The sequence below is a fragment of the Hippoglossus hippoglossus genome, chromosome 4 (genome assembly GCF_009819705.1).
Source record: "Hippoglossus hippoglossus isolate fHipHip1 chromosome 4, fHipHip1.pri, whole genome shotgun sequence".
Taxonomy (NCBI): Eukaryota; Metazoa; Chordata; class Actinopteri; order Pleuronectiformes; family Pleuronectidae; genus Hippoglossus; species Hippoglossus hippoglossus.
This window is the reverse complement of record NC_047154.1, coordinates 16,856,315-16,877,686: the sequence shown is the minus strand read 5'-3', so window position 1 is coordinate 16,877,686 and position 21,372 is coordinate 16,856,315. Positions and strand designations below refer to the sequence as shown.

Below are 21,372 nucleotides of genomic sequence, written 5' to 3'. Positions count from 1 at the left end.
TGAAGAGTCATTAAGCCAATGATATGCAGTTTACCATTACATAAAACAAAACTAGAATGGCACTTAGTAGAAAGTATACAGACAGTCCGCTTAAATCCAAACAAGCCTTATAGCTAAGGTCACCTTATCTTATCACAGCTACACATTGATCGTAGTTACAGGTTAGCCCCCGAATGAAACCATCTTTAAAGCCGCTTGATCTAGATTTTTATTTGGATCTGCTACAACTTGCGCACACGCTTATTTATATATATATGTGTGTGTATATATATATATATATATATCAGTCCCCTAAATATGCCTGATTTTTATTGATCAAAATCCATCAATTAGTCCTTGGGAAATAAGTGAAAATGTCAAAAAATTTAAGTGAAAGAGTTCCTTCTTTCTAAGCCCATGTCCCATTGTTCTACCAAGTTTTGTGGAAAGACACTCATTAGTTTTGGCGTAATCCTGCTGACAAACAAATAAACCAACAGATAGGGGTGAAAGCATAAGTTAATTGGAAATGAATTGACTAATCATTACAGCCCTACATGACATGCCCTATATAGGCAGCAGTTCAGATCGTACAATGGAAACAGATTTCAGGTCAAACAATAAAATCCCCCAAAGTGCAGAACATCTGCAATAGAAAATATCTTCCGCTGATTAGGAAAGTTAAGTGGAGAACAGGTGGTCTTTGATGTGAGCTCATTATATCTTTGAAGTGCCAGCTTTGTTTGTACCACAGGCTCAACTGAAGACGTGTGCTGGCTCCGTAAATTACAAACGTGCTCAATGACTTGAGTCCTGCATGCAGAGTGCACACGGCCTGCTGCCAACAGACACACACACACACAGTCAGTCAGAGAGGCTGCACTCTTTGTTTTGGAGACTGGTCAGTGAATCAGTGCAAAAGAATGAGATGTCTTCATTTTTACTGGAGATAGTGCTCTATAGCTCTGACTAACAGGTGGGGTTTTGTCCTCTCTTTCGTTTTTTTAATGATGGGTCGTTATTGGCAGTGTAAGAATTGCAGTTACCCACTTTTAAAATAACACAATATTATGTGGATGAAGGTTTACTCAAAGTAACTACAACAACACAATTGCATAGGCCTTTCCATGGCAACCTAGTAAGTGTTGGAGCCATTTCTACCTGTCAAGCCAAACAATGAAAAGTGTTTTAAGTGCTATTATGTTCTGAACTCAAACAAAAAGATGTTTGTATGTGAACTTAAAAGTAGAGGAATGGACAGAGATTGTAAAAACGTAACCGTTCTCCTGGCCCACAGAAGCTCCTGAGAGTCAGTTAGACTGACCTACAAGTCGGCTGTCAATGGCGGGTAACGTCGCAAAATACCATGTTTGCAGAGTTTGGCTAACATTAACAGTGTTAGTGCCAGCAGCCTTCTCTATATGCAGGTTAATGTCCACTGTCTTCTGTGGTTATGCATCAGCCATGTTTGTGTGGTTATATGTAACTTTTTTCTGACACAGCTGACGTACAAATATATTTTCATTTTCTAGATCAAAATACCTACAAACCAATTTCCAACATGTTTGTTTACAACATTCGGTCATTGGTTCGGGCAGAGGGAGCCTAGTGATGGGTGGCTACGTAGCTTAGATGCAACAGTTAATGTACATTGTTGTCTTACATATCAAGAGCTGATTGGAAGCCAAGCTTCGAGGTAGAAGCATAAAAGTTAGTTTGTGATATTTAAAATGGATATAAAAATGTATTTTAAAAGACATGGTAGGAGATACTAACATATATCATTATCGTGCAAATATTAGAACATCTCTTTATTTATCAGACCAATGTAATTCAAGCAGTTGTCTTCTGTTCTAGTCGTTCAGTACTTTGGACTTATATTGTGGTGTTGCGTGTTGTTAAGTTAACATAAGAGAACTAGAACTGAATCATTTCATCATTGATACTGAAGAAGTCTCTTTCTTGCTTCTTTTCTTCTTTTCTTCATGGGCTGTCGCCGGCTTCACACAACCTTTCTTTATTCAGGACCAGCTTTACCCTCACCGACATGTCTTGGTTCCTTAATTTATGTGGTTTCAATTAGTGAAAAGAGGTTCTAATCCTTTGTGTCATGTTTCTTATTACTTTTCTGCTGAAATGTCCTGACCAGTCCTGCTGTGTCATGGAGAGAGAGTCCTCCCTTGGTTCCAAAGGTCAACAAATGAGGTGGATTAGATTTCTCTTTACAGCTGAATGAGCAAAATCAAACACTGTGTCGTCATAGCAAATCCACTTTGAGCCGTTCATATGACACTTATTTTGTTAGGAGCTGGGACAGAATTTGTTAATAAAGTCAACAAAAAATAATCCTCAATTCTAATAATCAGTTTTTTGAGGAATAGAAGAAATAATTGGCTAGTGTTCTTACATGTGAGTATTTTCAGTTTCCATTTCTTCTCTTTGATACATTTTCATTTCAAAAAAAGAATTTGAAGTATGGCTGCAATAAATTAATATTTCACAATTGTCTACAATTTTCTTGATTGTTTTTTTTTTTGGGTCCATAAAATAATGTCATTTTCACAGTTTCTGCAAGATTTTCTTGCTTTGTCCAACCCTCAAGGATTTTTGAAATAACTGAAACAATTAATAGATTATCAAATAGTTGCCAGTTTGATTAATCAATTTATCATTTCAGCACTAAATTGAACATCCAACATACTTGAAACACAAAGACCTCAAATGGAGTGAACTAATATGTCATTCTGATTGTAACATATAGTTAGATGTATTTATCTTGGTATCTTGTCCCAATTTGATGTGATTTCACAAATGTTGCCTCTGAAATACAAGAAAAAATTCCAACAATTACGTATCACCATCATCATGATTACATCTTTACATCAATCCAAATGCTCGTCTGCTTTGGCGGCAGCTGCCACCTTTGTTTAGTTTACAGGAGCCACATATCAGATGTTTGGCTCCCTTTACTCACAGAACAGAATACCTGCATCATGTAGGCTGTATCCTTATCATCTAGTCTTTGTTATAGCCCCATGTGGGCTCTTTAGAGATTATTGAGGCCATAATGCGATGCTGTGATATCACTATGTTGAGAATGTGGTAGTGGGTTGCAGTTAAACATGAGTACCCCTATTCACAAGACATTTATTTTCTTAAAGTTTGGGAGTTTCTCATATTTTCTATTTTTCAGTTGTCTGGGAGAATTCAGATTATCTCTGCCCTCACTGACAGAGAACATGAAAACAATTGATCACAGCCATCGGCGCACTCTTTGATTTCTCGTATAAAACTTCAGTGATTTTTATCTCTTACTCTAGTTTTCAACACTGTGGACCCAAAATGTATTATTGTTATTGTTGTTTCAACACCAATGTAACGTCCTTTCACAGATATAATGTAGGTGCAATATCTTTGTGTTAAAATCTATGCTGACAACAAACATTTGTTTCGTGTACCCTCCTCTTTATTATGTTTAAAAAACTAGAGTCAAGGAGATTTAGATGTTGTTTATCTCAAAGTCTTTTCTAAACTATATTATTTACTTATTGGGTGCACCTTCATGCACCAACTGAAGGACCTTCTCATGTAAATACTAAAGTCAGAATACCTTTGTTTGACCTGCAAACTTCCAACAAGCTCAGTGTGTAGTTGATCTTTTCAATCAAGAAGGAAGTTAACCAGTGAGCAGATAGGCCACGTGTTCTAAATAATATTAAACCACATAAGAACAGCTGAATGTGACATTGTCCCGGCTGTGGTCCTGGGCAACTCAGTTTGTAGAATGTGTCCCCTAAGTGAAAAGGCTTAAGGGTTTTATTTCCACAAGGGCAACTAAGGTAACAGCTTTCACCAAATATATGTTCATATCCCTGTGCTTTTGAACTCCTAGGGATTATGATCAACCAACTTCCATTTAAGTGTTAACATTTATCAAAATATATTGCAAGACGTACTGGAAATGTAACACCAAATGGGGAGTATGCATCACACAATGAATTCTATTGTTACAGCCCTCCCAGAATCTTTAGTGTGTATTTGAGAACCATCAATAAAACCAACCACTCAGCTTGGTTCAGACTAGCTTTGGAAAGAGTGCTGGTTCAGCAGCAGTTTATCAATATCAGTAGAAATTCAACGTTGAGCACTGCCAGTGTTTCTCTGAAGTTCCTTCTCCTTTTCTTCTGTTTGTGATGTATTTTTCTCTTGTTTGAGTACAAATATTTTTGTTCACCTCATTTTCTATTGTATGTGTTAGAAAGTCTGATTCTGGTTCTCTCTCTTTCTTCCTCTGCTCATTATCTAGACTCAGGCAGGTTGGACATGCTCCAAGGTCAGAGCTGTGAGGCAATGGCCCAGATTTACTTTTTGCCAGAGCCCCTCCTTTTCTTATCTTCTGTCAGCACTTTCACAAGTTCACTCTGCAGACTTGAATTTCAAGATCAGGAGGACGCAGTCACGTTCATGTAGTTAAAAAACCTGAGAGTGAAGGACTGACAAAGGATTGAGTTCCCAAGCTAATCTCTTCCCAGAGAAAGACAGCTGAATGTGTCTGACCTTTTCCCAGTCACCCTTCCTGCTATTGACTCATTTAAATGCATTTACCTCTGAGAGCAGCAGCCTCAGCAGGTGTTCAACTGTTTGCCCCGGGGCAGGTAAACTGCAGCAGGTTGGGTCAGATACATTTATCAAGGACAAAGCTACAGGTGATTTTCTTTTTTTTTTTTGTGTGTATAAAAGATACAGCCAAGTAGTAATGTTGGTGAGCCAGTGACTGTTGTAGTCTTTGCAATTGCACTGTAACTGCAAAATGTCTTGTGTATAAATAGAAAAATACAAGAACAGGCCAAATCCTCTTGAATTCCCGAAATTACAGGCTTTGAGAGGAAGTCGTCAAAGAAATGGACTTTGCCTGTAGCAACTGACAAAGGCAAACAGTGCTCGTAACATGCTCTTTAGCTTTTGACCGGGGTTGAGGTCTGTGAGAGGGAAAGAAGCGCTTAATTGCTTTTGACCCTGTTTCTGGCCTCCTCGTCTGAAGTCCTCATTTAATTCTGCTGTGTTTGGATTGAGAGTAAAGCCTCGTGATAAGTGACAGTACAGTGTTTCATCTCTGTGAAGCTGCTCCCATGTAACATATTTCAAAAATCTTTTACGGTAATGGCTGTTAAAGTTTAGGTTTGTATAAACCAAATAAGGCTCACAATACAGCCTTGAGGTGGTGTGGGTTTAGTGTGAAGGGGCTGGATCTTAACATATTTGGCTGAATTAGGCTCATGTTAGTTTTGCAGACTCAACAGTGAGGTTTTGGTATCCACATAATCCAGCTTGCTGAAAGATGGAATCGCCCCCTGTGCCTGCTTTTCTGGTTATTACACTTCATGGTTGTATAGCCAGCAACTGAATATCATAGATATCTTTCAAACACAGAATAAACCAGCCAGTTAGCTCTGATCTCAGATTAGCAGTGGAGGAGCAGTCCTGAGGGTTTGGTGAGTTAGTCATGGATTTAATAAAGGCAGATTCCTGGTCGCACTGAGGCTGTTATGCAGCCAGATAATTGGTTTGTCTCCAATAAGCATTCTACCTCTTGAGATTTCAGCAAAGATATTGCAGTTTCTAAGGACAGACGACCTACAGTGCTTTATCTTACTCAGTCAAATCAATTACTTTCTGTTGCAGGAGTGTCTTCAAAGGCTTAAAGGTTGCATTTATTCAGTGTTGTGTCTTGCTGATGAGGCACAACTGTAAAAGACAAATGCAATAAACGTGATGAATTAGACCACACCAAGCACTTTTTTTATTCTAAAATCTTTGGCTGTAGTTTTACAGTTGTCTTTAGTCAGAACACATTGAGACAATAGATATAACTATGTTGTATAAGTCTGTTCTATACATACATATACAGCAGGAGCTTTCTCTACATGTGTATGTGAACTGCTCGTCCCCACATCCCTTATTGAAAACACAGCTAAGTCTGCCTCTTGTTTTTCCCTGACAGTGGCCAGATGTTGGCAGCTGTCAGTCTGATACCATATGGAAGAACAAGCAGCTGGGGGGGGGGGGGGTTTGGGGAACACCGTCTGCTGCTACTGCAGGGTGTCTTTCTTAATCCCCCACACATACACACACACACGCACACACGCGCAGACAGTGCTGCATATTTTGTCAGTTTTCTCTTGAATGTAGAAAAAATTATATTAACATTCAGGCTTAAAACTAATATTCCTATCTTCAGAGATTTACCCTGGGTAACAGCCTAAAATCTTGATTATAATTTCTACCAGAAACAAATACAAGTGCTCCAGCGGCACCAGTGTGTCTAGGCCTTTTCAATGTTTCTATTGTGTAAAGTTGCCTATCTGGACATTATTACCGCTAAACTCTTTTTGATGTGGAACATGCATCTGAGCTGTGTGACAATTGTGTGACACACCACTGCTTTTAGCTTGTATTTCCTTTGGTGCTTGTTGTTGCTTTTATTTTTGATCAGTGCTTACCGCATCAGCTCAGACGTTATTGGCTTATTCCTGAATCCGGGGAGAGTATGAAAACAACCTACCTAAGTGTTGTGGTGATATGGTGAAGCTGAGTTCACTCTGTTCTGCTGCTGTATCCTTACCTCTACTGGTTACAATGTCTTGTTTATTACCTGTTTGCTCCCTTTTTAAGTTTACAGTGTTAACAAGATTTTCATCAACCACTTATCTATTGGGTACCAGACTGAAGTAGGGTCACAGTAACACGTTGAACGGTGTAGGGATTAGTTCAGGGAGGCTGTGCTGGGATGAGGTCTTTGAGTTTCTTCTTCGCCTGTCGAGGCACCGTGAAGCTCGTAGGCTGTTGATCCTGTGGAGAGCCAAGCTGTGCTTTGTCAGGTTTTTAAGGGCACAATGCCAGACCTGACTCCAGCCCTGCGGCATTACCCAAAATGGCAGCTCTCAGTTTGGCTGCCTCTAATGGAGTGTGTGTCTGCATGTGCTAGTCTCAGTACTTCAGAAGTATATACTGTCATGTAGTACAGCTGTAGTTTTCAGAGGATGTAATTGTAGAGTATGTGCACGCTGGTAAAGCGGAATTGTTGCGTTTAACTTTAAGTGTGTCTTGTATTTAAAACATGATTGACATGCAACAAGTGTTCTGTTTCCCATAAGTGTGTTACCTTAGCTAGTACTGTGTAGAGTAATATTTTGTTTGATTCATTCATTCTTATCTGATACGTTTGTATGTGGTGACAGATGATATATTGGAAATTGATAATAATTTGGCAAAGATGTTGGCACAGGGTTCTTCACGCAATGATTTCCCTCCAGTGTATCTTTTTTCTCTGTTTTAGTCAAGCATATAAACATGTCTCCATGTCAATGGAGTTGATACCATTGACTTGTGGTTACATTTCAATCTTTTTTTCTGTCCCAACAGAGCCACCATAGAGGAAGTAGAGGGGGATGTGTGTGAGTTGGAATCCAAGCTGGACAAAGTGAGTACCACCCATGAAAAACATTGCTTAATTGTTCATTTGTTCTACTGTGTGAACTGGCAGCTACAGAGGCCATCCTGTGAGTGGAAAAATGTTGGCTTGTCTCTGTCCTTGTCCCCCTGTACATCCTCTGACAGATTGAGTAAGACTTTAATATAGACACTGTCAGTGTGCGAAGTACGCAGTGGCAATCGGGTCCTCCCCTACCTAGTGCTCCAGTGTTATGCTGAAGCGAGCGCAGGTCAGCGGGAGAGTGAGGAGGGAGGGTAATACAGCACAATACAGCCCCAATCCTGAAGCAGCAACAGGGACATAGTAAGCGTGTAAAAGACATTTATGTCATGTAAGTAAATAATTAAAGTTTTTATTTTTTATTTGACTCAAACGTAAAAAAAACTGGACAATATCAATTGAGTAAACCACCATAAAAAGGTGTGTTAACACTATTTTATATTTTAAAAGGTATGTAAACGTCTTTAACATGCGTTTACTCCCCACTACAGCCCTGGTGGTGATCAAGTAGCTTAGGCTTTGTCTATATAGTCTATGGTTGAAACTCTGATGGTAAAACAAGAATTCTTCTTACAGTAAACTAAAGATGATGATTTTATGTTTCCTTGTCAAGGTTTTCTGTATCTCAGTGTGATTTGTTGAATATCTGCTTGACTTTTTAAGTAAAGGTAAAACAGTAATCCAGGCTTTTTAATGACAATACATTTTTGCCTTTTGGAGTTATTTCCTTTAGCTGGTTCAGATTGCAGTCACATTCATAGTGTGCAACATCACAGTTCACTTTACCCATTCAGCTCAAATTAACTTGCCCAAAGAAAAAAACACAGCAAAACAATCTAGTGTTAAGCCTTACAAGTACCCAACTCTGTTAGGAAAAGGATTCCTTCTAACAATGGCTCTCTGCATTGCCAAGAGCATGTTCACTAGCTGAGGATGAGGCCTCGAGCTTAGAAGATCACAGCATATTGTTCCTGGACTTACAGTGTCCCGCCCTCCTCATCGCCTCACCACTGTGACTCAGCCCCAGCATCAGTTCCTTTTTTTCTCCACAGAAGAACGATCTGGGGAGTGGGTGTGTCTAAGTATGGCTGCTGGTGTGTCTGTGTGTGTTTGTGCGTGTACGTGTGTAAGACTGTTAATAAATGTGTTGATGGGTGGAGTCGAGTGATCATGGACTAAAGAGACCAGAGTTCAACTTTTTCATTGTACAACCTATGTTCCACACATGCACACACAGCCGTATTGATTTAAATGTAAGCACATTTTAACCGTATTAATGTGTCAGTTGTTGGAATAGGTTTACTTGAAGGAGAGTCTTTTTCAGTTTTATTTCTTATTTGCATGTTGATCACTTACTAATGAATTAAGGAAACTGCTTAAAGATGTCATTCTCCTCTGCCTGAGCACATTGTGTCTGTGTCATCTCCTGTGTAGTAGTGGAAGGAGAAAGGCCAGAGTTTGTTGTTAATTTAAGTAACCTGTTAATATCTCTGCTGTCAGAAGGGATAGAAGTACCTGTTATTATATTACCAACAAACTGACGAAGCATCATGTTTATGCTCCAAAGTTCCACCAACGACTACAGGGGTTGAGGAAGTGTGAAGAAGAATGAAGAAGTGTCTTCACGGAAGCTTTATCATCTTTTTCTGTTTCTGTCCATTACTACGTCTCTGTATTTCTTTATCCTCCTTTTAAGTGTTTTATCTCTTTGTCTTTTCTCTCTCTAGTTGGTGAAGTTGTGTATTGGGATGATCGATGCTGGAAAAGCCTACAACGCAGCCAACAAGCAGTTTGTTAATGGGATCCGAGAATTAGCCCAGTCGTCCACCAGAGATGAGGTTATCGAGGTAAACAATAAAAAACTCTGTCTTGATCTCAAACATAGAAATAGTATTACTTTTTTTTGAGTGCGTGGGTGCTGTCCTCTTTTGACATGTTATATGTGTTTAAAAAAACATCTGAGTTTGAATGAGTAGTAATACGCCTTCATCCTCGGTGACATTAACAGATGAAATCCATATTTAGATTTTAAAAAGCCCTATTAAATTCCTGTACCGTCCTTTGGGTCTTGCCAAGCACAGATGTTTTGTTTTGTTTTCTCACATGAATTTTGAACGGCGAGGCCAGCACTTCCTCTCTGTCTTTGTGTATGGGCCTCACTGCCTCTCCCTGGGGTTTGAACTTCAGCCACTGCGTGTATTTGGAGTTAGTATCGTAGCCAAACGAATTCTTTCCCAATTACCATTCTGTCTCCAAAAACAACCCAAAACAAAAACACAGTTTACATTTAGCCATACCGATCTGACAGAATGTGTGTCTGTGCAGTTTAAGATTTAGCCTTTGGCAGAAATTTGCATTTCATTCGTGCAGCCTACTTTTTATTGTTTGCTCTGTGCAGTTTATTTTTATTTCATTGTTGTATTCTTATCTGTCAGGGGTAAGAATACACACTGACAATCTCTCTCTCTCTTTCTCTCTCTCTCTGTCTCGGTCTGTCTGCCTTCATATCTGTCCTCTTCTCTCCACAGTCCAGTCTCACAAAGTTTGCCGAGAGCCTGCAGGAGATGATCAACTATCACACGGTATGCTATCACTGCCATGTGAAATTGGATGTATTATCATTACTTTTTGATGACAAAACTCAGACTGGGACAGCTATTTAACTGTCAAGAGTTTAATTTACTGCTGGGAAGAACGGAAGTAGACTACAAGAAAATCTGTTTGTGAATGTAGGGCCACTAGTTAGAGGAAGGGAAGCAGAAAAAGTCCAATAACCGCTAAAAAAATAGCAATACATTTAACGTGCAGCTGCTTTCATTGGGGCTATTTCGAACGTTGAGGAACTTGAAAAATGTGAAGCAGAATGTTGCTGAAAATGTGTCTGGCTGCAGAAGCAAACATTGCCCTCCATAAAAAGTGGTTAAAAGAAAAAGCTTTGGGTCAGATGCAAGAAAAAACATTTTTTTTTCTTAAACCATGACTTAAATGTCAACATAGCTCTGGGATTTTTTGGTCACTTAAGAAAAAAACAAACCGTCCTCCTCAGGCGTGTAAAGTCAACAGCGAAGCAAGTCTCTGTTGTAAAATCAGTTTGCTGCCTTGCATGTTTTCCTTGAGTGTTTATCTGTTGAAGTAAATCATGCGTTATTGAAGTAAACACAGTCATGGTCAGCTTTTTACAATGTGGTTGTTATCACAGAGGCAACAGAAATAGAGAAAACACATTGTAGGCTTTATTCAGAGTAATATAGGTTTACTGTCCAGCCACTAGATGTCAGAACATAAATATATATTACACCTTATCCCTTGTTTTAATTATCATTTATTTTATTTATCTTGTTTTTTCTATCCCCCATTAAACCCTCTGAGGAGCCCGGTGGGACAGATCTGATTAAGTGGCTTCTCTTTCCCAGAATCCCCAGAATTGTTGGTCTCAGTTGTCAGAATCTGGTAGACATGACGCTGACATTTAAAAATGGAGACACAACTTTCCTCTGCTTGCGTTCTCATTAAGATGCCTTTAAGCAAAGAGAGGAGACTCTTGTTCCACACGGACAGTTCCTCTCTTGATCTCCCTCTTGTCATGTCTTGTTTATATTAACATGTTCAGAGTGTGTTTCCAGTCTGCGTAACACGATCATGTGACATCTGTGACATGCGAGATCTTTTTTTGATATATCTATTGATAGTGAACCTCACGTTTTAAAACTAATGCATTCAACATTATTGATGCTTTTAAAGCTGCAGCATTAAACTTTGCCTTGTAGTGATACCAACCTAAAATGAGGACAAAGATTATGATCTCTCTTTGTAATCCTCACCAGTGTATCTTTTCAAAGAAAGGTTTTGCCCAGATTTGGTTTAGAGTTCAGTCAGGATTTGTCCAGGTGTGTTTTAATTAGCGTTTTACAGGCAGTCTTTGGTTGCACTTTTTAAACCAGTCTTTCCTTGTGAATCATTTTATAGGTTTCCTCGATTCGTCCCCTTAAAGCCTCCAGGAGCCACAGTGCGTGAGACTGTGACTCAACAATGCAGACTGTGGTCACATCAGCTGACTGTCAGATAGTTCTTTATTTTATTTTTTTAACCACTCAGCGATCTTTCAGCACATGATCCCCTCAAACACAGAGCTCAATCTGTTTTCAGTGTTGGCGTCTCATCACAGCCACACTAGTCATCTTGTCTTGTCCGGCCACGAAATCCCACTGAAGTTTTTGTCCGGCCTTTTTTTTGTGTGGGAGCTCATTTTTAAGGCAGCATTCACGTTAATGGGGTATAACTCGCAACCGAGAGTAAACGAATAATGTCATATCTCTTGTTAATATCTTGATGAGGGGGAGTCAGCTTGTTGGTGTAAATTTAGCTGCATAATTCCACCCTGTGATGTTCACAAAACACCTCATATACAGAGTTGCTGACTTACTGAAGTGAATATCAGCTTTTTATTGCTTTTTTTAAATTTTAGTTGTAGCCTTAAGATGTTTTAATGATTGAATTATTCAAATAACAAGGGAGAACCTTTTTTTTTTTCAAAACAGAGAGGAGCATTAACACTTTTCTGTCTCTCTTCGCAGATATTATTTGATCAAGCCCAGAGATCAATCAAGACCCAGCTTCAAACTTTTGTCAAAGAGTGAGTATAAAGTGCTGTAATAATTGAAAATAATCAATGAAGGTGTTTGTTTTCAAGCATTCAGAGCTTTTTTAAGAATACCTAAATAAACTGTTTTGTTTCATCTGTCAGAAAAAGGCAGAGCACATTAATACGGAGGGATTAAGTTCAGTTGTAAATCAATTAAAATGAAGAATACTTGACGAACATAACACACCTGCAATTCAAATCCATGTTATTATAGATGTGGAACTGAAAACGCCTTCTCTTAAACTTATGACTATGAAGAAGAAGCTCGAGGGACGTCTCATATCTGATGTGTAATGGATTTAGACAGAGCATGTAATCACATTACACTAAGATAATCACAAAATTGAAAAATTCGATTTCATATAATAAAGAAAATTGTGACTGCCCACAGTTATATTTTCAAATCTACTGTGGCCCTCATTTTGCTTCCAAGGATACAGCTCTAAATACTGCAGTACTAAAATAGGTGCAGGAAGCAGTGGAGGCTTCTGTTGTATTTCATTATAAGGATTAGCAGTTTTTGCTGTTTGCACAACAGTGCTAAACACCCACATAAACCGCTGCCATACTTCCCTCACAACTAGTCACTACCTTACAGCACTCCGAAGTGACTTAATCTCACTCAGACAAAACACAACAAACAATTAATGTGGATCACAATGCACAGGTGGATCACAAGAGCAGGTTCAAGAAGTTTCACCAAATAATTTTGTTTGTTTTAATCTTTTGACCAAGGTTCTTTTTTTTACCATAAACTATGTACATTTTACATTCCACCACTTGACGTTCCTTTGCAATTACTCTAGAGTCCTTCCACCCTACTCAGGTAACAGGATTTGAAGTAGTAGTACTGATAAAAGCTGTTATTAACATTATCTAGAAAACCTGTATATATATATAATAATTAAGTATCTTCAAGTGTTAATTGACCTTAATCCCCAATTTTCCTCCCACACAATTTCAAATGTTAACTAATAATACCAATACACCTTGTTTCCTCTTTGCCAGTGACCTGCGTAAGTTTAAAGAAGCCAAGAAGCAGTTTGATAAAGTTAGCGAGGAAAAGGAGGCAGCGCTGATAAAGAATGCCCAGGCGCCCCGCAACAAGCAGCATGAGGTGGAGGAGGCCACCAACATCCTCACTGCCACACGCAAGTGCTTCCGACACATCGTGCTCGACTACGTCTTACAGGTAGGAGGGACGCTGTAGCCCAAAATATTATAATCTGTTTTTCTCATATTGATACAACAGTTGGGTGACATGTTGTTGCACAGAATCAGTGGCTTTGTTGCAGATTTCAAGTAGCAGCTCAAAGTTAAACATATAGTAAAGCGGTGGCCATACGATTTTGGTACATGAGGTCATAATGGAATTTCTTTTAATATGGAGTTGTTCCACATCTTGAAGCCGTTAGCAATACACTGCATTCTCTAAAGTTATAATGACACAATATATATATATATAGCAATATATAAGGGAGTTTTTTGCTCGTGGGTCACCAAGTGCATTCTCACTGTGGGAACTTCTGGATTTCTTTATGATTGTAAGGTCTCGACATTACTCTGTAAAGAGTCATGAGATAATGTGTGTTGTAATTTGGTTCTATACAAAGAAGAATTGATTTAAACTGAATTGAATAGATTGCTGACATGCAGCTTTTAACACGGAAGCTTAAGAAAAAAAGCGGCGCTGTACACTCATAGCCAATATTTGCATGGGGAAGATAATATGCTGAGTCAGGTTAAAAATGCTGACGTGTTACAGTCAAGAGTGAACCACATCTGTGTTTGATTGTGTTGCATTCAAGTTCATCCACCTGTCATGTTCCAGTTTACCACAGCAGAGAGGATTCAACCCCAAACACATCAGCAGAACACAGACAGTAGCAGCTGCTTCAGTTAGTTAGTTAGTTAGTTAGTTAGTTAGTTAGTTAGTTTGCTGTTGATTTTGCCTGGAAAAGTATCAATGATTTGATAGTACACAGTGGAATACTTCATCTACTTGTAAAGCTGTTTAAATCTGATCTTTGGCTGTGAGAAGGGCTCATGCATCATTGAACACATCAGCTGAGGCCCTTCCTCTTTCCTCTCACTGACGAATGTGTGCTGTCTTATCTCATAGGGAAACTGCCGGCCCTGTTATTGAATCTGACTTCAAAGAACAGACAATGCTTCATGTAGCTCCAAAATTAGACTGAACAGAAACCTCCAAATCAGGTTTCAAAATAGGGCTGGCAGTCTTCTCCACTGTCCCACTACATAATCACTGGCTGTGAGAAATTGGTTGAGTTTTTATCTTGCCTGTTAGTGTGCTCATTGGAAATCAATACGCCGAACAGCTAGCACAGCTGATCTAAATTGGTCTCCTTTTAAAGTTTCACATTTAGGGTTGTGCCATCAGCACTTTTTTACGATGCAGCTAACTTATGCAGCCATTCTCGCAGGAAGCATTTGAGACTGATTGTAGTTTTATTCTTTTTTGTTCTTTTTAGATTGTTTTTGCTGCATTTTTGCTTAATTATACAGTGCACAGTTTACAGTGACATGCAAGATGGCAGAGGGAGAGAAAAATATATGTGAGGGGTGGTAAGGCGGACTCGCATTCATGACTTTTTAAGAATGGAGTGTGTCTGTTTTACCCTGGGGTGCCACGTAGAGCTGGATCGTAAAATACTAAACTTTACCCTTCGGGGTTTGTTTCATTGACGGTTATCAAGCCTAGAAATAAAATAGAATCGAGCGGAGAGCCTTTGTATTGTACAAAAATACAACAAAATTATGAGTGTTACTCCTGGTTGGTGCATAGAAATAAAAAATAATTCATTGCATTAATTATATCATGCAGGTAAAACAACATATTCCTGACGGCCGGGGATGTACCTTGCTTGCAGAAGCTTAGCAAGCGAAAACATTTCACACCAGATAAAACGAAAGAGCACCGAACAGAAGAGCAAAGAGCCGCTGCACTTGCCATCTTCAGATTTCGTTTAATAGATGGAATGAGAGATGAACAGATAACCCCTGACATATAAATCGACTCCTAAAATTTGAATACACACGACAAAGAAAATCTTCAGAAATATGGGTGTCTTATTTATTTTACATCTAACAAACCTGAAAATTCCCACTCCTAAATAAGAACTGATTTAAGCCTAAATTTCACCCAAATGTGCAAGTGTGGAATTACCACAATTTACCAGCCAATTACCAACAAAATGCTGATAAAAGTTTTGTGGCTGTTGTGTTTGTGTGCGTTTCCAGTTAAACAACTCTTGTTAGACATGCTACTTGACTGTAATCTCTGTAAAGACAAACAGGGGCCTTGTAAAAGTTATGATACATCAGCCACTGGGATTAGTAGTTGGAAAAGTAAGCTTCCTTTCCTAAGTGGGAGTTACATCTGTGTATAAACACAAGTGTGTGGTTAGTGTTGCTAGGGAGAAGGGGGACTTACAACTTCCTGCCAACAAAAATATAGCCGGCCACAACAAGGATTTTAACTTTTAATCTTCATCGGATGGAAGTGTTTTGTTCCTGCTTTACCGAGCACAAAAAAGGAAACCAAATGGTCTGTGCTAACCATGAAACAGAGTGATGAAGTGTAATCATAAGATGCTCTGCTTTTCATAGTGGCCATATGCATCCACCACACCCAGTCATTACCTGTGGTACTGTTATTAGTTCCTCTCTGTCACATAGAATCGCAAGCATCGGTCTACATGTTCAACCAGCCATCAATGTATCTCTAATTTACAACGTTAACCTCACAGAACAGACGAGCAGCATGTTGGTAATTGGTAGCTCTGGGGGAGGAGAGTCTGCCACACACACATGTACACACACATGTACACACACATGTACACACACACACACACACACACACGTTTGTACTTCTATCTAAGGGAGATAATACATTCCCTAGCCCCTTACCCTAACCTTAACCATCCAAACTAAATGCCGAACCAAAACCTTATCCTAACCCTAACCCTGAAACCAAGTCTTAACCCTCAAACAGCCCAATCCAAAAATGTCCTCACTATGCTTAAAAGGGTCCTCACAAAGATATAAGCAAAGGAACACACGCGCACAAATGAGCAGAGCCCTCTCTGCTTATGTATGAGACAATGAATGCATCAGGACAGTGTAGATTTTGAGTGAGAAGGGCTACAGCAGCATCCACAGGTCAAACATGAGACATAGGGCTCCCCCTGGTGCCAGTTGTAAGGACTGCTGTCCAGTACTGCCTGGGGTGATTGTGACATTATTTAACTTCAGTACAACTAATTTCACGCTTGTCTGCTTTCTTTCATTTGACTTTTTCTTCCCCATTTGTTTCATCCCTCAGTATATTACCTAATTTTTCCTTCTCTTTTCCACACTTTGTCTTTGAAGATGTCTCTCAGATGGGATAGGGTCACAGTAGCTTCTTTAATGTGAAGCCTTTCTTTTCTTTTGAGCAAAGCTTGATCAAGAAACATCAAAGGTAAAAATGGTTTCTCACTGTTTTGTTGTTTGTTCATTACAGATCAATGTGCTGCAATCCAAGAGAAGATCAGAAATCCTGAAATCAGTAAGTATAATTTGTTAACACATCAACTTACTCAAACATCATTGCCTTTACCTCTTTGAGTAACAGCTGTCTTATCTACAGATGCTGTCCTTCATGTACGCCCACTTGACCTTCTTTCACCAAGGATATGACCTCTTCAGTGAACTACAACCTCTTATGAAACACCTTGGAGGACAGGTACAGCCCACAGCCGATAAACACATGCACACTCATGCCAGTAGCTTCAGTCCAAAGCATCAGCAGTTTCTCTCAGAAAGAACCTTTGGTTTAAAAAAAATACTTGCACACAAAATAACTGCATTTTTAACATTAGGTTTTAAATCTTAATGACATTATGGTCTGGGTCAAAATTTACTGAGCTCTCAGATAATTAAGAATATGCACACAAATGGCCAGAAGCAACTTGTAAAATTAAAATTCTTTGTGCTGTATGGATGAAACTTGTATTTACCGAAGGAGTTTATGTTTGTATTACTGTTTGTCTGACTTTTAGCAGGATTATCCAAAAACTACTGAACCAATTTAGTTGAAACTTTCTGGAAAGAGATGGGGCATTTTCCCAATTTTTTTTGAAATTCTCAAGAAATAATTCATGGATGTTGATGAATACAAATCTGGCATTTTTGCAAAACTGATATCTATGAGTGTGTGATATTTGGTTCAGCCTTTGCGGTGGTATGTGCTCTTCTGAGTGCCATTCTAATTATAGTTGATATTACTATATGAAATTACACCATAATTTCATATTTCATATTTTAAGACTTGTTGTGATGAGTGATGTAAAAGTTGTATTTTTAATGTATTAATTTCTGTATTCTATTAAACAAATATACCTTTTAAGCACATTTTTCAAATTATGGTAAAACAGATTTTATTACATAACGTTATATAACTATTGAAAGAGATATTGTATTACAGTTTTTCTACATCATAACAATTTGCTGTCCCATTCAGTTATTGGGGGGAAATGTAGTTCATTTAGCTTATGATTCAAGTGTCACTTCCTTTTCAATTTTAATACTTCCTGTAAAAATATACATGATACTGGTCCCGGACAACATTTCCGATGCTGTCAGAACAGACCGTATAAACACTTGCAACACAAGCAAACTGGGGGCTATTTTTAGTGCAGTGGAAGAATAACTGTTAGCTGAGTTTACATACCAGTGCACTGTCACGAGTAAACAGGTTTTATTATGTAGGCAAGGACGATATTGTTTCCTTATTGAAACATGTTGGTTCAGGGCCTCAACTCAAGTTTAGAGGAATCATTGCAGGTGATAACTTTTCTTGCAATCCTCTGAAATTGTACATAAGTGATCCTGAGTTTACAGTCACATCATTATGGAGCAGGTCAACTGCACTTTGACCTTGAGCCTTTACCTCTAGACAACCTCTCTTGTATGTGTGTAGTACTGCTATCTTTTTGTCCACTGATGCTTCCGCTCTGTGTGTGTCTGTGTGCATCCTCTGAAAACAAACAGAGCCTTCCTTCTGAGCCAGAGGATGGGCCAAATGTGACTTTAAGATGATTATCACAGAGGAACTGCTGTTACAGGGAGAAGGGAATGAGGAAGAGAGCAGCTAGGGGTTGGGAAAGGGTTTTCCCGCAGTTAGACTCACACTGTTGAGGGTCAGCTGAGCAAACACCGCAACGAAACCCAAGATTGATACCGAAGGTTGTGGAATAAAAACTGGTCGCTCTGAGGCTGGAGCACCGGAGGAGCTGAATGAGAAGAAGGCATTTCTCAACAATGGGTGCAAGACATAGGAAGGAGTCCAGCCACACGTTCAGGAGTCAAGGGGGACCTCATTATAGCTTGTCAACATATTTCCTGATTTGTAAACCAACAAAATTTGAGAAAAAACTGACCTAAATTGTGTTTTCTATTTGACAAAGAGTAAAACAAGAGTGTTTTTGAAGCCAGATCTGAAGACTGGAGACAGCGGTCCTCTAAAGTGGATTGGTGGTTTTTAACCCTCATCCTCTGAAGTTGGAACCATCTGACATTTGTACTGTCAAGAAATTCACAGACGGAACCAAAGAGTACCGGGAACAGAGAAGAGACACGGACCTACTTCAAAAGGCAGATTTTTGGAAGGAATAAGGAGCAGAATGTAATCTTCTCAAAGCACAAAGTGATTGAAGCTGAATGGAAAGGCATGGACTGTAAGCCTGTGGCTTCAACACGACTGGAGAAAAGAAAGCAAGGATTGTGGGGGGGGGGGGGGTGTGACGAGAAGTGAACAAGACCCTGAAGCGGGAGGGAAAGAGGGAGAGATAGAGGGTTGGTTACAAGCCGATGAACAACTGGAGTATAACTGTGCCGTGTAGCTTATAAGCCTGTCGCACTGAATTTGGAGCAGTATCAAAACTGAAAAGGAAAAAAGAAGATCAGACGGCGAGCTGCGGGAAGAGCGACCAGAAGGATTGTGGATTATATCTGTACTCTCCATCATGAAGCTGAAGAAGGTGGAGAGGCTGTGCAGGGAGGTGTGGAGGAGCTGTCAGCAGGTCGGATAATATGACTTGATGCCTGTGACCAATAAGTGATCAAGGGTGGAAATAGCCGGCAACAATAAACCAGTATATATGCTTCAGTATATATGCTTCAGAACCAAGTTAGGATAAAAGGTGGCAATTTGTATAAAAAAAACAATTAATAATCTATTACAATGAATACTCTGTTTGTACATTGTTTTAAAGTAATTTACCTAAAAGATCATGTGCAGCGATTCTTTTTCCTTTTTTGCAGTTTTTTTTCCTTGACTTGGTTCTGGAGAATATAGACTTAAGTATAGTATATAGTATATGAACTTAAGTGCAGTAGAGGTGAATCTATTTCCTCCTCTTTATCTTTATCTATTCTATAACTTGGGGTAGGTGAGATGAAATTATAGAAGTGAGAGGAGGCTAGATTTTTTTTGAAGTTCCATTTGAAGTTATTTGCATGACAACTTTATGACTTATGCCAAATATGGTACTTTTTCCGCCCTTGCTTCTAAATATGAGATATTCTACTGAATGCATCTTTCCGTGACACAGATGCTCACAGCTGAACATGTGCTGAGGGAATATTTTCATAAAGAGGGATTTTTGTATCTTTTCCGTGAATCATGCAGCTTGTCGTCATAGTTGCATGTCAGGACAGATCCGAGCGGGGGGCCGAGACAGAGCTTCAGCATGGTGCTGGGGTCTGTAGGTGACAGAAGCAGGATGAATGAGATATATGAGGTGAATTGTCTCTGCTGGCATCATCATTGGCGGCTGCACAGTGAGATAGATAAGATGTTAAAGGTACGGCGTGGCAATGACACAAAGTATGTGGAGAGCTGCAATTACAAACACAAACCTGCCTTTTCAGATATAGATAGAAGCAAATAGACAGCATGGACCAGACTGGGCTAGTTGTTATTGTGCAACATGGGAGAACATTTCCCATCTGATGTTATCTGCCTGCCGCTTTGCCTTCCACCCATTTCCTCTCTCAACAAAAGACCCAGCTCCCTCAAATGCTGTCTTCTCTGAATATATCAGATAGCAGCATTTTCATTTTCATACGCATCTTGAGAAAAAAAGATCCAATGACTTTAATGTTTAGAAGCAGAATATTATTTTCCTTAAAACTTCCTATGCACCATTACATAGGAAGTCAAATGTTGGTCTCAACTCCTCTATATAATTATCTACAGTGTGGTCTCTGTTTAGTGTGAATTGCCCCCTGGCTTGCAGTTGTGGTCACTGCTGCCTGTAAAACCACCACAGGCATTTAATGATGAATGCAGATAACGTGCTGTAAACATGCAACACTTTTTTGTACTGATTTATTTTCCTTTTGATTCTTGTTGTTTCAATAAATTCCCCTGCACATTATCACCGTAACTTGCAGCTGCAGCACTCATTATTCAGCAGAAGCCCACATCAAATGTTTATGGCCAAGTAGCTAATTCTGTGTGCATGCCGAATTGAAAGTAGACAGTGATTTTAAGACAGGGTCACAAAGAGAGTCATTATGATTATAGCTTAACGTGGCACTAAGAGTCCTGAGTTGATTCAGAGATGACTATTAATAGTTACTTCACAAATCTGTTATCAAGCTACTTTATTTTCTCTAAAAATAAAGAAGAGAAACCAGTTGAGGGGGCTACAGATGAAAAACGCCCCTATTTGTATTTTGTATTAATGTGCATGTCCGTGTGGAAAAAATCAACGAACAAAAGATCAAGGCACTCAGTACACCCCATGCCTCCACCACAGCCCAATCTCACAATAAATAAAAAAAGTCCTTGACTCAGCACCAAAATTGAATGGGTTGCTTTCCTGAACCACTCCAGTTTTGTGGTACTCTGTCCAGTATTTTCTATGTAATACTGCTAACTAACAGACCAACAGATGCAAAGGTAATAACTACTGTAGCAGAAATTTAACTTCTAGATTCAGCTTCTCTCTGAAACTTTGAATCCTTCTCAAACCATCCCCCCCCCCCCCCCCCAATCGTTGACCCAAAATCAGATACTGTTCCTTTTGTTTTTGAGGCTCGAGATTCGCTGATTTAGGTCACATTGCGGCACCAGACTACCAAGAGGCAACACAGTAGGATTTCACTGCGGTTAAAGACAAACTGGCACATTTTCGCCATCGCCCTACGACCTCATAGAAGCCCTATTTATATGTATTTCTTTTTTCTT

At 39.2% G+C, this 21,372-nt stretch overlaps 1 protein-coding gene across 5 annotated transcripts in view; it reads left to right on the top strand.

The window, feature by feature from the left end:
* The window catches only part of LOC117760417 (arf-GAP with coiled-coil, ANK repeat and PH domain-containing protein 2-like), a 46,505-nt gene that overhangs the window by 6,022 nt on the left and 19,111 nt on the right, over positions 1-21,372 (top strand). For all 5 annotated transcript variants that reach the window (XM_034583437.1, XM_034583434.1, XM_034583433.1 and 2 more), the window contains exons 2-8: positions 7,402-7,459; positions 9,199-9,318; positions 10,000-10,053; positions 12,046-12,104; positions 13,122-13,305; positions 16,639-16,683; positions 16,765-16,860. In XM_034583437.1, the coding sequence (XP_034439328.1) occupies positions 7,402-7,459; positions 9,199-9,318; positions 10,000-10,053; positions 12,046-12,104; positions 13,122-13,305; positions 16,639-16,683; positions 16,765-16,860 (616 nt within the window). The remainder of the gene's footprint in view (positions 1-7,401; positions 7,460-9,198; positions 9,319-9,999; positions 10,054-12,045; positions 12,105-13,121; positions 13,306-16,638; positions 16,684-16,764; positions 16,861-21,372) is intronic.